Source organism: Scardinius erythrophthalmus (assembly GCF_964197995.2).
Source record: "Scardinius erythrophthalmus genome assembly, chromosome: 19".
Lineage (NCBI taxonomy): Eukaryota > Metazoa > Chordata > Actinopteri > Cypriniformes > Leuciscidae > Scardinius > Scardinius erythrophthalmus.
In genome coordinates this window covers 36,377,960-36,391,483 of record NC_138239.1, presented here as the reverse complement: position 1 = coordinate 36,391,483, position 13,524 = coordinate 36,377,960, and the positions used below count along the sequence as shown (strand labels likewise).

At 36.8% G+C, this 13,524-nt stretch overlaps 1 protein-coding gene across 1 annotated transcript in view; it reads right to left on the bottom strand.

Moving 5' to 3' along the window:
* Positions 1-13,524, bottom strand: part of LOC308707722 (otoferlin) — a gene marked incomplete at both ends in the record, with an annotated part of 47,881 nt that overhangs the window by 21,387 nt on the left and 12,970 nt on the right. The window contains 15 exons of the mRNA XM_081394335.1: positions 809-903; positions 2,215-2,272; positions 2,374-2,505; positions 4,918-4,947; positions 5,383-5,453; positions 5,701-5,863; positions 5,953-6,114; positions 7,449-7,568; positions 8,113-8,274; positions 8,368-8,502; positions 9,695-9,819; positions 9,900-10,089; positions 11,538-11,690; positions 11,785-11,901; positions 12,009-12,099. Of these exons, the coding sequence (XP_081250461.1) occupies positions 809-903; positions 2,215-2,272; positions 2,374-2,505; positions 4,918-4,947; positions 5,383-5,453; positions 5,701-5,863; positions 5,953-6,114; positions 7,449-7,568; positions 8,113-8,274; positions 8,368-8,502; positions 9,695-9,819; positions 9,900-10,089; positions 11,538-11,690; positions 11,785-11,901; positions 12,009-12,099 (1,804 nt within the window). The remainder of the gene's footprint in view (positions 1-808; positions 904-2,214; positions 2,273-2,373; positions 2,506-4,917; positions 4,948-5,382; positions 5,454-5,700; positions 5,864-5,952; positions 6,115-7,448; positions 7,569-8,112; positions 8,275-8,367; positions 8,503-9,694; positions 9,820-9,899; positions 10,090-11,537; positions 11,691-11,784; positions 11,902-12,008; positions 12,100-13,524) is intronic.

The window sequence follows — 13,524 nt, the reverse complement described above, 5'->3', positions numbered from 1 at the left end:
GGAACATCTCAAGTTCCTAGTCTAACACTCGTTCCCGAATGGTGGGAATGGAGACATTGTTTCCCTCCTGCAACAACTCTGAACTACCGCTGAAGTGGTTGGGATGTTGTCTCAGCTCCTCAGCATGCGGTGTGTGGTGTTGGCTGCCTTTTATACCCGTATGTCCAGGGGCGTGGCAATACATACAAATTACACAGGCCAGCTGGCCTTTTCTGAATACGTGAGAGGTGTTTGGGGCTCCCAAGGGTGACCCCTAGTGTCTGTATTTTGACACAACATCTCTGTTCCCTCCATTAGGGAACGAGGGTTACACTAGTAACCAAGAGGCTAATGATGTGGTTATTTTTAGCATACAGTTTACTTTGTACATTCTACGCAAAAACATAAAGTTAAAGTAAACTTTATAATTTAATTGAACTGTGCACATGCATTTTAGACAATATTTTTCTTGCACCATCCCTGCAATAAGTTCATGTCCTTGAATGAGCGTAACATTTATCTTCATATTTGTGAGCCTTAATATTATGAGAAGGCTACTTTCTATGATCTTTATATCTTGTGGTCATGGCCAGACTAAGTAAAAATTTCTCCTATCTTTTAATTGCAAAAAAGAATCGCAAACAACAGTGAGGAATCGATTCTTGAAATCGAGTCCATTGATTCCAGAACAAAGAATCTGAAGGTCAATTCCAAAACATTTTGAATGGAACGGCCCTACACATCTGCTATCCAAAGAGATGAACGACTTCACCTATGCCTTACCTTTTCAAATGTACTATGGTTGTTAAACACCTAACTACAAATGTACCTTCAGCTCTTCTATTTTATGCTTCTTCTTCTCTGGTACGCCATCCCCAGTCATGGCTTTGTTCTTGTTTCCCTTTCCTCTCTTCTTCTTGGTCCCTTTCAAATCAGAGGCATTAGGAACATATTTGGTTATCAGTGCAAAGAACAGAACAGAAGAGAAGAGAACAAACAAGCATGGATTTTCAATATTGCGAATGGAGATTATACAACAGGATAATTTGTGTAATATAAAGCCTACTTTTTTCTTCTGCGTCAAACTCACGGTGTAGCTACGTCTTAGGCTGTGTGTAGCACGCGTACACTTCGGCGTACCCTGATGTGCACCTCTCCAAAAATCTAACAACACGTCAATTCTACGCGGACGCAAGCGATGTGATTGGTCTACTAGAACCGCTCCATCGGTTTCATATGCTCCCTCTGCATGTGTAATTGCGCGTCAATGCGGACAACGACGCAGAAGTATAAATGAAAACCAACACGTAGCCTACAGCGTAGAGACTCTGGTGTAGGTCCGACACAGAAGTATGAATCAGCCTTAAGTGTGGATTATATGTAAATAAATATCTGTCAACTAACTTCATCTGGGCAGTGCTAAAAAAAATATATATTTTTATGGAAATTGTAGATATATTGTCTTACATCATTAATTGTCTTATGCATTTACAGTATATATATTGTATGCTAATATCAAGGTATGTCCAATTTAATGGGGAAACTCACATTTTAACGCAAGAATAACTTTTATATTTTGAGTAATATTTTACTGGACTGAAGCAGCTTAGGTTTACTTAATCTTCCAGACATCATTTTATCGAAAAATTATGTTCAAATGTGAGTCTCAAATATGATGACCAGGCTTTTAAAGAGGGTTTATTTTTTCATCTCTCAATCATCACTGTATTGCATTGCATTATGTAAAACTACAGAGCTTTGATAATAAACCTAAGCATTTAAATATCATCTTACTAAGACATATAATTGGCAGAAATAGAGTGACGACTGATATTAATTTGCATTTTATGTAAGTAATCTGCTAAACTGTTATAAAGATCTCACTGATTTACACACATCAGAATTTCATCTTTTTGTTCATATAAATATCAGCATTTGCACCAATTTTTGCTCAGTTTGGGCCTCTGAATAAAACTGAGCTGTTTTTCCTTCATATTCTCACTGTTATCAGACTATATTAGCCATAAACACCTGATCTATCAAATATGATACGCAACAAAAAAATACTTTTTTTTTATTTAAAAAAAAAATATTTTGCCAAATGGTTCCATTTCAAAACAATATTTCATGTCAGGCATTACAGGATTAAATTTAACACTGATCAATTTTATTAGATTTCTACAGGTGTCTTGTATTAGAGACATAATAAATGAAAACTGCTTCAGTTACCTCCACCCTCTCCAGAGTCAAAATCGTCCTTTTCCTCAGCTTCTGATTCTTGTGCTTTAAGGACCTAAATCATTCATAAAATAGTAAACAATTTTCTCAGTTAAAAACACCTGAATCATACATTTTTATGGATTTCAAAGCATCTTTTAGCAAATGTAAAATAACCTCTTTCAGTGTTTCAATTGAGGAAAAGTATTTGGACCACCAATCCAGCATGCTTTCATCCAGTTCCTCCTCTTCAAGCTCATCGCCCTTCTTCCGCTTCTTTTTCCCTTTCCCACCTTTGTCATCATCTGGCTGCCACAATGTTTAAGACACAAAATTCAAAAAGCCCTTTTCACACAAAAATAATGAATTTATGAATGTTAATTTTTCCCAGCTAACGGAACGTTCTCAGAACTTTGGCTAATGTTCTCTCAAAGTTATGAACAAACGTTCTACCAGTAAGTCAAGTTAAGTCACCTTCATTTATATAGTGCTTTTAACAATATAGATTGTTTCAAAGCAGCTTTACAGTTATAATAGGAAATTAAAGTAACAGAGATTTTTTGGGCTTTACAGCAGCTCTAGAATAAAGTTATTGTCCAGCTAAAGTTAGTTTTGATTGATTCACTTCCGACGCAACGATCATTAGTTATTAACTTAGGGGCCGCTGACACGACACCGTTCTAACAGAAAACCCTTAATGTGATCCGGCCGCTCATTTGCACAAAACAGCACCTGATGGCTCGAGAACACAAACCATGAAATAGAATCCAAGGTACAAGCCTTGAAAATTTTATAATACAGAATTTTCTTCCGCATAGCCACGTGAACCGCAATTATCCCGACACAGTTTTATCTGTACAGAGGTAAAGGGAAAGGAAGGAGGCCTTCACAGGGGAGGGACTAGTTGACACTTCAGGACTGCGTTGTCGTCGTGTCTATAATGTGTTACTGTATGTGAAAGCGAGGTCAAAGAGACGTGTTTTTAGTCTTGATTTGAACTGACAGAGTGTGTCTGCTTTCCGGACAATGTTAGGAAGACTGTTCCAAAGTTTTGGTGCTAAATAGGAAAAGGATCTACCGCCAGCAGTCGATTTTGATATTCTAGGTATTATCAACTGGCCGGAATTTTGAGATCGCAATAGACGTGAAGGACTATAATGCGTTGAGAGCTCGCTCAAGTACTGCGGAGCTAAACCATTTAGTGCTTTGTAAGTAATCAGCAATATTTTAAAAGTTATACGATGTTTAATAGGGAGCCAATGCAGTTTTGACAGAACCGGGCTAATATGGTCATACTTCCTGGTTCTGGTAAGAACTCGAGCTGCTGCGTTTTGAACTAGCTGTAGTTTGTTTATTAAGCGTGCAGGGCAACCACCCAGTAGAGCATTACAATAATCTAGCCTTGAGGTCATGAACGCATGAACTAATTGTTCCGCATTTGTCAATCAGAGCAAGATATATTTCTAAGATTGGAAAAATGCGGTTTTACAGATACTAGACACGTGACTTTCAAATGAAAGATTGGTATCAAAGAGCACACCCAGGTTCCTAACCGACGACGAAGACTTAACAGAGCAGCCATCAAGTGTTAGACAGTATTCTAGGTTATTACGTGAGGAAGTTTTTTGTCCAATAAAGCAGGAAATTACTAGTCATCCAGTTTTTTATATCAGCTATGCATTCCGTTAATTTTGTGAATTGGTAAGTTTCGTTAGGTTTTGAAGAAATATAGAGCTGAGTATCATCGGCATAACAGAGAAAACTAATGCCATGCTTCCTAATGATATCTCCTAATGGTAGCATGTACAGAGTGAACAGCAGCGGTCCTAGTACTGAGCCTTGTGGTACGCCATACTGAACTTGTGATCGATAAGACATTTCTTCATTTACTGCTACAAACTGATAACGGTCAGATAAGTATGATTTAAACCATGCTAATGCAATTCCACTAATGCCAACATAATTTTCGAGTCTATTTAAAAGAACGTTGTGGTCGATAGTGTCAAATGCAGCACTAAGATCGAGTAACACTAATAGAGAGACACAACCACGATCGGATGATAAGAGCAAATCATTTGTGAGAGCACTCTAATGAGAGCAGTCTCAGTACTATATGGTATAAATCCTGACTGGAAATTCGAGATCGGCCTGTAATTGACTAATTCTGTAGGATCAAGTTGCGTTTTTTTAACAAGCGGTTTAATTATAGCCAGCTTAAAAGTTTTTGGTACATATCCTAATGACAAAGATGAATTAATGATATTAAGAAGAGGATCTATGAACTCTGGAAGCATCTCTTTCAATAGCTTAGTCGGTATAGGGTCTAACATACATGTTGTCGATTTAGATGATTTAACGTTAATGTTGTAACATTAATGTTTGTTCAAAGTTATCTGGTCTTTGATAATGTTCTCAAAGCGTCAGCACAAAACATTTATACATTCAGGAAACTTTTTTTTAAATGTTACTAGTTTTTTCAGAATGTTCAGAGAAAATTCAAAAGTAACATTTGCATAATGTTTACAAATTGATGAAATGGAATGTTCCCTTAACGTTTACATAACCAAGAAGAAACATTTTTAAAAAGAAAAAAAAAATTCTAAAACTTTATGGGAACATTAGCAAAACATTCTTAGAATATATTTTGTTAGCTGGGATGAATGCTACAGGCACTGAACATAATTAGAAAGAAAGAAACACATCTGATATCTGTATACTTACCATATCAACTTTAACCACAGCATCAGATGCCTGAAAACAGATTCAATAAAATTAACAAGTTCAAAAGTCAGCTTAAAGCATAAGCTCTTATTTAAATATATATATATATATATTTTTTATGAAATCGCTATTGAGTTAGAATATGATTTACCGTACCAGCCAAAAGTTTGGACACAACTACTTACTGTTTATAATATAATAGTTCCATCACAAAAAACTGTGTAATAACACACATACAGTCTGCATGATGTAGTGATGAAAACATGTGACACAAATGGAAACTCTCTAATAGTTGATGGTATGAACAATAGTGAAGGAGAAACATGCATCACTGCAAACTTTTCCTGCTTTTGCTTCACTATTCAATTCAACACCTTAAAAAAATTTAAATTATATGTGACTCCAAATGTTTGACGGATAAAGTTAATATGCATATTTAAATTTTAATTTTGTAAAGTCTCCTACTGAGTCAAGTTTGACCACTGTCTCAGTCTTCTTTACGGTTGGTTCTGGCTCTGTGTGGATCACAACCTCCTCTGTAGAGGAAAAACGACGTTACTTACTAGCTGAGAAATAAGGGATATAAAAGTATACACTACCAGTCAAAAGTTACTAAATCTAAAGGTTCAAATATTTTTCCATTTCCATTATTTAACAAACATGACAAATGTTTAATTATTTAAATGTTTTTAGATGAAGGCTCACATCTATGCCATGCATGCTATAAGACTTATCAACTAAAGATACATACTGAACAGTATCATCTCAGCCCTGCATACACACCCATAGCAGACCAGCTATTGACACTCTTGTCCGACGGCCTGTAAATGAATTTGCGTAGAGTTGTGACGGCATGAGAGCCGACTAGCGTGTAACGCCCAAACGCCCGGCAGTCCACCACCCGAATGTTCAGAGGGGGATGGAGAAGCTCATTCTCAGGAAGGTCCTGGGGAAAAATCCTCAGCATTATCAAATCTTTGTAGTGCGATCAACATAATTTTGAAAATCCAGAGATATAAAAGTGCAAAAACTCACCACTTCAAACCATTTGACCAGAGTGCTGAAGTTGGGATTTTTCTTGTAGTTCTGAATTAGCGCTGACTGAATGCCTTTCCCCGCACACTCGATGTCCACACGGGGACGGTCAACTTGGGCCAGGTTCACCCGCTTCAAGTCCCGTAGGCCCCAGAAGAGAACCTGCACAAATATTTTGTTCATTTAATTTTTTTACATTCAGACATTTTTATTTGTCCAAAGTTTTTTAAAGCTGAGTGCATCTAGCTTTTTTTTAAAAGGGCACCAGTGACGTTTCTGGCACTTCTGTGGTGTAATTTTGTAGGATGCATTTGGGACAGGCTCAAATCCTGATACAGTATACACATTTCAATAATAAACCAAGCAAAATTGCAACTTATTGCGCTGCATTTTCATGCATGGAAAACAGTGGACTTGACTTTTTTATCATATTTGATCAAATCACCATTATTTTTTTTTAAAGATAAGTTTTCACTGTAATAATTACTGAAATGTCTTTCAGAGCCAACTATATTCTTTTGAATTATAGCCAGAAGTGAGAATATAGATTATTAATGCCTTTAGTGCCACTATGCCAGCATATTACAAATATTACCCAACAAGTCTTTTTAAATTTTCGACGTATTATGTTTAAAGAAATAAATAAATTAAAACCAACAGCATTGTAAACTGCACTGTTTGGAGGCACAAACATTTATGAATAAGAGGCTGGTCTCTGTAGTCTAACTTATGAACATTTTCAAAATTTCTGAGATTTTGAATTTGGGGTTTTCATAAGCTGTAAGCCATAATCATCAAAATTATAACAAATAAAGGCTTGAAATATCTCACTTTGCATGTAATGAGTCTATATAATATATTAGTTTCACCTTTTATGTTGAATTACTGAAATAAATGAACTTTTGTAAAAAAAAAAATCGAGTTTCACCTGTAAACATTACAGTTGCCACGAAATTAAAACTGATCATTCTTATTTTTTAATAGAATATTGCAGAATTTATCGGTGCACATCATTGTTTTAAGTTCATGTTCCTGGTAATCTTGAATCAGAATTACGACGACATCTGTTCCCCGCTGATGTAGGGCGGGGCTATAACCTGTCACTCACATGAGATCCACCAATAGCAAACCACAACCATCCAATCAATTGAATATATGAATAAGAGGCTGGTCTCTGTAGTTACTGTATGCAAATAGTTATGTTATTGTCTCTGTAAATATATGCATGCATGTGTGTGTATTTAGATTTACTTAATAATTATACACAGTACACACACATATATTATGTAAACACAAACTTTTATTTTGGATGCGATTAATAGTTTCACAGCCCTACTTCACTTGACTTGACACAATTTGGCTTCAAACCAACAAAATTCACCAGAAGGCAATGAAATCTGTACCTAAATACAATAATTGTGTAACGTAATTACCAAAGGTAAAAAATATTGAGGTTGCCAAGGCCTCAAAATGACACAAGATAACGATCAACTCACCTCAATTCGGTATTTACTCAAGACGGGTCTTATGCCAATAGGAACCGGCAGGATTGGACCGCGATCGATATCTGTAGGTCCATCTATTGGAGGCAGGTCGGCCTTTCCAGCTGGTCCAATCTGAAAGATTTACACAGTACATTAATATATATACGCACTCACACGCGTTTACATAAAATGGGGACATTCCATAGACGTAATGGTGTTTATACTGTACATTCTCTCCCCTTACACTAACCCGACCCCTAAACCTACTCATCACACACACACTAACCCGACCCCTAAACCTAACCCACACACACACACACACACACACACACACACACACACACTAACCCGACCCCTAAACCTACCCATCACTCCCACACACACACACACACACACACACACACACACACACACACACACACACACACTAGCCTGACCCCTAAACCTACCCTTCACACTCACACACACACACACACACACACACACACACACACACACACACACACACTAACCCGACCCCTAAACCTACCCATCACACTCACACACACACACACACACACACTAACCCGACCCCTAAACCTACCCATCACACTCACACACATACACACACACACACACACACACACACACACACACACACACACACACACACACACACACACAGTGTCAGGTGCACCTGTAGCAGTTCGAAGGCGGCGAGCATCTCTCCCGCAGTGCAGTTTCCCCGGTAGATCTGGTAATACTCTAGTTGAGGAGGGAAGCGTGGCGGCCCGTAATGCTCATCTGACATCTTGGTTATAGGTTTAGCGAATGTCCTACCCATGAAATCAGCTTTTCCCTTGAGAAGCAGAATGAGATCGGAGCACATTTACGATTGTGAAAGCATGAAAAGCAGAAGAAAATGAACAATTGTGAGGATATCGACACTCACGACAGTGTCCTGGTCATAGATCTCGATGACGATTATAGGAGGATCGTCTCTCAGTTCGCCAGCCTCACCATAGAGCTCCACATTATCAAACACCAGCAGCTGATCCCATGTAGGACACAACGTCTCATTCAGGACCTGAGAGAAATCATACACTTATTACATCTTCCTTTCAACTTCTTTAAACTTGTTCATTGCTCATCTGCTCAAGCAGTAAAGCAGCGCCAAACTACTTTTTTTTCTGTATATATTTTCAGTTCAAGCCCGTCAACCTCTATATGTTCAATGTTTTATTTTTCCTCATTTGTGGATCACAAAACCAGTCACATGTCGCACGGGTATATCTGTGGCAATAGCCAACAATACATTGTATAGGTCAAAATATTTCTCTTTTATGCCAAAATCATGAGGATATTCAGTAAAGATCATGTTCCATGAAGATATTTTGTAAATTTCCTACCGGAAATATAGAAAACATTTATTTTTGTGAGTGAATGCAGCACAATCGCCAACATAAATGGACAACTTTAAAGGAGATTTTCTCAATGTTTCGATTTTTTTGCACCCTCAGTTTCCAGATTTTTGTCCAAATATTGTCCTATCCTAACAAACCATACATAAATAAAAACCTAATTTATTCAGATTTCAGGTGATGTATACATCTCAATTAAATTTGTTTTTTACCCATGTGACTGGTTTTGTGTCCAGGGTCACATTTGGCCTGATGGTGTTGACATTTTTTGGGGGGGTTTGACGCCATTAGGAATGTAATTGACCGTCTATTATTTGATGTAGCAAGCAGGATGTGGAATTGTTATTGAATTCATCTGTTTTAAGTGTAGTACAGAACATTCAATCATATTAAAATGAAAAATATTAAATAATACTTTAATTTTCGAATGAATTACCTATCAATGTCATCATACACACAACACAAGGGGTATTAATAATATCATATATATTAATAATAATAAGGTAAACTACTTTCGATAGTAGACATTTTACTAACTATAAGTAACTTTGCAACTACATGCCAATTTACTCATTAGAGTATTAGTAGACTGTCTGATTAATATCTGCTAACTCTTTATTTTGATTATCCCCAACAGACACTCTACTGACTATAGGCCCTAAGTAACTTTACAAATACATGTCAACCCGAACCCTACCAGTCTACTAATACTCTGAGAGTTAGTTGACATGTAGTTGCAAAGTTAATTATAGTTAGTAGAATGTAGCTAATAATAATGATCATGTTTGAAATGTCACCTAAATTAATTGAAATGTTATGGATGATACTGGAAGAACACTTGAACTACTTTTATCTCACCTCTGTGACATGACTGTGAGTAGAAAAGAAAACCCTGGCAAACGGGTCTGATAGGCCTGAGCTGTCGGCCGCAAACAGACTTCTAGCCTGATACATGTGAATCCTCAGCTGGAAGATCTGCTTCACTGTTGGTGAGAAGTAAGAGTTATCACCGACTATTGAATAGACAATTTGTAGCCAATGATATAAACGATGGGTCTCTTACTGGTGTACATCAGGCTGGTGGGTGGCGCGGACTGTACGCCAGGCCCTTTCACTGCCATGTTCTCCTCGAAGCCGTTCGGCAGTCCGTTCAGGTAGTCCTTCCGCTGCCTGCTCAGGCCGAGCCACAGGTACAGCTCAGTCTTCGCCTGAACCGTCCAGCCTGCAGGTCCAAAGCTTTTCTTACCAGGAAGCTAGAAACACAGGTGAGCAGAGTGGAAGTAAATTAGTACTTCTATCTATGGAAGAATGTTTTCGCCACAGAATGAAAAATAAAAAAGGTAATTGCGACTTTTTATCTCACAATTCTGACTTTTTTTCTCACAATTGTGAGTTAACATCTCGCAATTCTGACTTTTGTCTCGCAATTGCATGTTGTAAAGTCAGAATTGTGAGATAAACTCAAAATATATAGATAAATATATAGATAAATTCGCAATTGCGAGAAATAAACTCAAAATTCTGACTTTTTTCTCAGAATTGCATGTTTATATCTCACAATTCTGACTTTATAACATGCAATTGGGAGATATAAAGTCAGAATTGCGATACGTAAACTCGCAATTGTGAGAAAAAAAGTCGCAATTATCTTTTAAAATGTTTTATTCTGTGGCCAAAACAAGCTTCCATACATATCAAGTAAAAGTTCAGAACAAGCCAATTAAAAGTATCATATCATATTTTTTTATTCCTTTTTTAAAGGTTGTTTCCACCACGGAATAAAAAAAGGTGTAACTGCAACTTTTTATTGCGCAATAGCAAATTTATCTTAAAAAAAAAAGCTCAAAATTGTGAGTTTATGTGCAATATGTAATGGCGATCTGAGCCATTTTTCGTCCTTCACCATTTCCACAAGGGTGTTGCACAAAGGATTTGACGTGTGAATCCATAACTTGTCTTGTAAAGCTTTACTTTTCCTTTGTCTTGGTACATTATAAGAGAACTCAAACTCAAAACTACTTTACACTTATTCACGTTCCAAAAACATTCATTCTTTTCCACGTTAAAAAAACTGTCTTGCACAAACCCTTCCTTCTTCTTTCTTCTTCTTCAAAATTGTTACGTGTGCGTAACACGTACTGTATAAAACTAGTCAGTCACGTGATACAATACAAATAACACAAAATCTACATTTATCAAAAAACATAATCACTCTTAATCTAAGGAAATATATTTCAAAATTATGTTATGGCTCTAAAACAATACATAACAATTTTTCTCTCCGAATTGTGAAATATAAACTCTAAATTGAGAGTCAGAATCCCAATTCTATATAAAAAAGTCTGAATAGCAAGAAATAAAGTTGCAATTCTGACTTTTTTTATCAAGTTTATATCAAGCAATTATGACACTTCCATTTTGTCATTAAGTCATAATCCCAATTCTGAGGAAAAAAAACAATGTTACAATTGCGAGTTATAAAGTCTGAATTGTGAGATATAAACTCACAACTGCGAGAAAATGTCAGAACTGTGGGATAAAAATATATATTTTAAACATTTTTTTACAGGGCTTCTATATTCTCGCCTTCACAAGTGAAATTAGCACCAACATTTTTTTCCCATTTATACAGTGTTTATACTGTATATATAATATGGTACTTGCTGTTTATGAGATATGTTCAGAGTGCATTCATACCAACCTTAAAAAATAACGTCTGGACCTTCCCACAGTCTTTCCCGTTTTCTTCCTCGATAGAAGAGAAGAGGATGTCTTTGGAGGGAACGCGGGCGTATGCAATGCGTTTGTTGTTGCTTATCATCCATATGTAAATATCTGGAACGCTGTGTTGTGGCTATGATGAAAAACCATAAGGATTTACATAAATATTTTTACAGTTCTTTGAATTCATCAATATGGCCATATAACTCAAGCATGTTGTGCACTACCTCATCAGACAGGAATCTCAGCTTGAGGAGGAAGTTTTGTGCCAGTTTTATTTTGTCCTTCACGTTGCTTTTCTTAACTTGTGACCGCATGGCCTTCGCTTGCTGGCTCATGTTTTCCTGTCAGAAACAGAATGATTTTTTTAAACATGATAATAGTATATAATAGTTATTAATAGCATGTATTTGTAACATTTTTTTTTTTTATTGAAGTCTGAGTGTTTTACCAGTTCCTGCATGCATAATTTCACTCTCTCCCGGTCCAGTTTAGTCTTCCCGGCCTGATTCTGGTCATTGTTTGCCAAAGTTACAAAGGTACTGAAAGAGATATGAAATTTGCTATATTATATCCTTCATCTAGACTATAGATATAAAAAATGGTTCTGTGATAAAGTTAGGGTTAGGGTTAGGGTTAGGGTTAGTCAAACACTGTCATTTGTGCCTCAAATTTTCAGGCATTTTTTTTTTCTTCACATTGTATTTCGAAATGTTACTGCTGAACTATCAATAAATCATGCTTTATCACTTTACAAAGTAACCACTACTGTATGTAAAAATATAGGGAGGTAATTCCTCTAATATAGCTGACCCAAGATTAGTGGTCAAAGACAGATTAGTGTTTTTTTTCATGGCCGATCATAAATGTGGTTAAAGCCTTGCAAAGTACTATTAGTTATTTATTTGTAACTAACTCTAGACTTGACCTTAAACCTGTCAATTGCATCAGTATAAAAGAGGACCTATTGTGTTTTTTTTTTCATGTTCATCTTTCTTAAGTGTGTAATGTTGCTGTTTGAGAGTGAAAAAGCTCTGCAAAGTCCCTCCAGCGGGAGTTATTCTCTATAACAGTGTCACTTTTTTTTTAACTCCCTGAAACGGAACTTCTTCCAGGAACGAAAACGTCTCAATATTCCTCGTTTCAATAATTAATATGCAGAATAAAGGGGCGGGGCCTGGTTGAGTTAGTTAGTAGTGTGTTAAACTGGCCGTTATGGTAAGGGGCGGGACATTTCCCAAACACACTCGAAGCGCTCGACCAATCACAACACACTGATCCAGCCGACCAATCAGAGCACAGTGTGCTTTTCAGAAGGAGGGGCTTCATAGAGACAGGAAGCAAACAGGGGTGTGTTTTCCATACAACGATGTAACTCGCTGCTTAACTACCATAGTGTGATGCATCGTTGAAGAAATCAACTAGCTATAGTCACGACTGTTTCCCGAAACCACGTTGTCGCAAATGTGTCATTCAACCACGTTGGTTAATGATTTCACGCAGGTGGTGGAGTAATAACTTATTTTAATGAATCTGTTTCAGATCGAATTATTGCCAGCTTTTTGCTATAAATAATGGACATGGAATCTGAGTGTGACGTGTATGTTCTGTTTTGGTTTGGTTCTGTTCTGTGTGCCAGTTAATCACTAATTAAGTTCACCTGTTGCTCATTTTGTTCCCTCGTTTGCCTCTGTGGATTTATAGTCCTCAGTTTGTACAGTTCTTTATCTTGTGTTGTTTATGCTGCCACATGTTTCCTGCATTCTTCTTCATTGTGGATTAGATTATCTTCTTTGTTTTTGTTTAATAAAAGTGCTGCAATTAGATCCTTCTCCTTTTACCTGACCACACTGTGACACAGGGAATATCCTTTTTCAAATGTTATTTTGCTCTATTTCCAGATTAGATCATAGACTCGTTCTTGCGTACTAGAGCACCAAAACAGCACTTTTAATCCCTTGACAAAC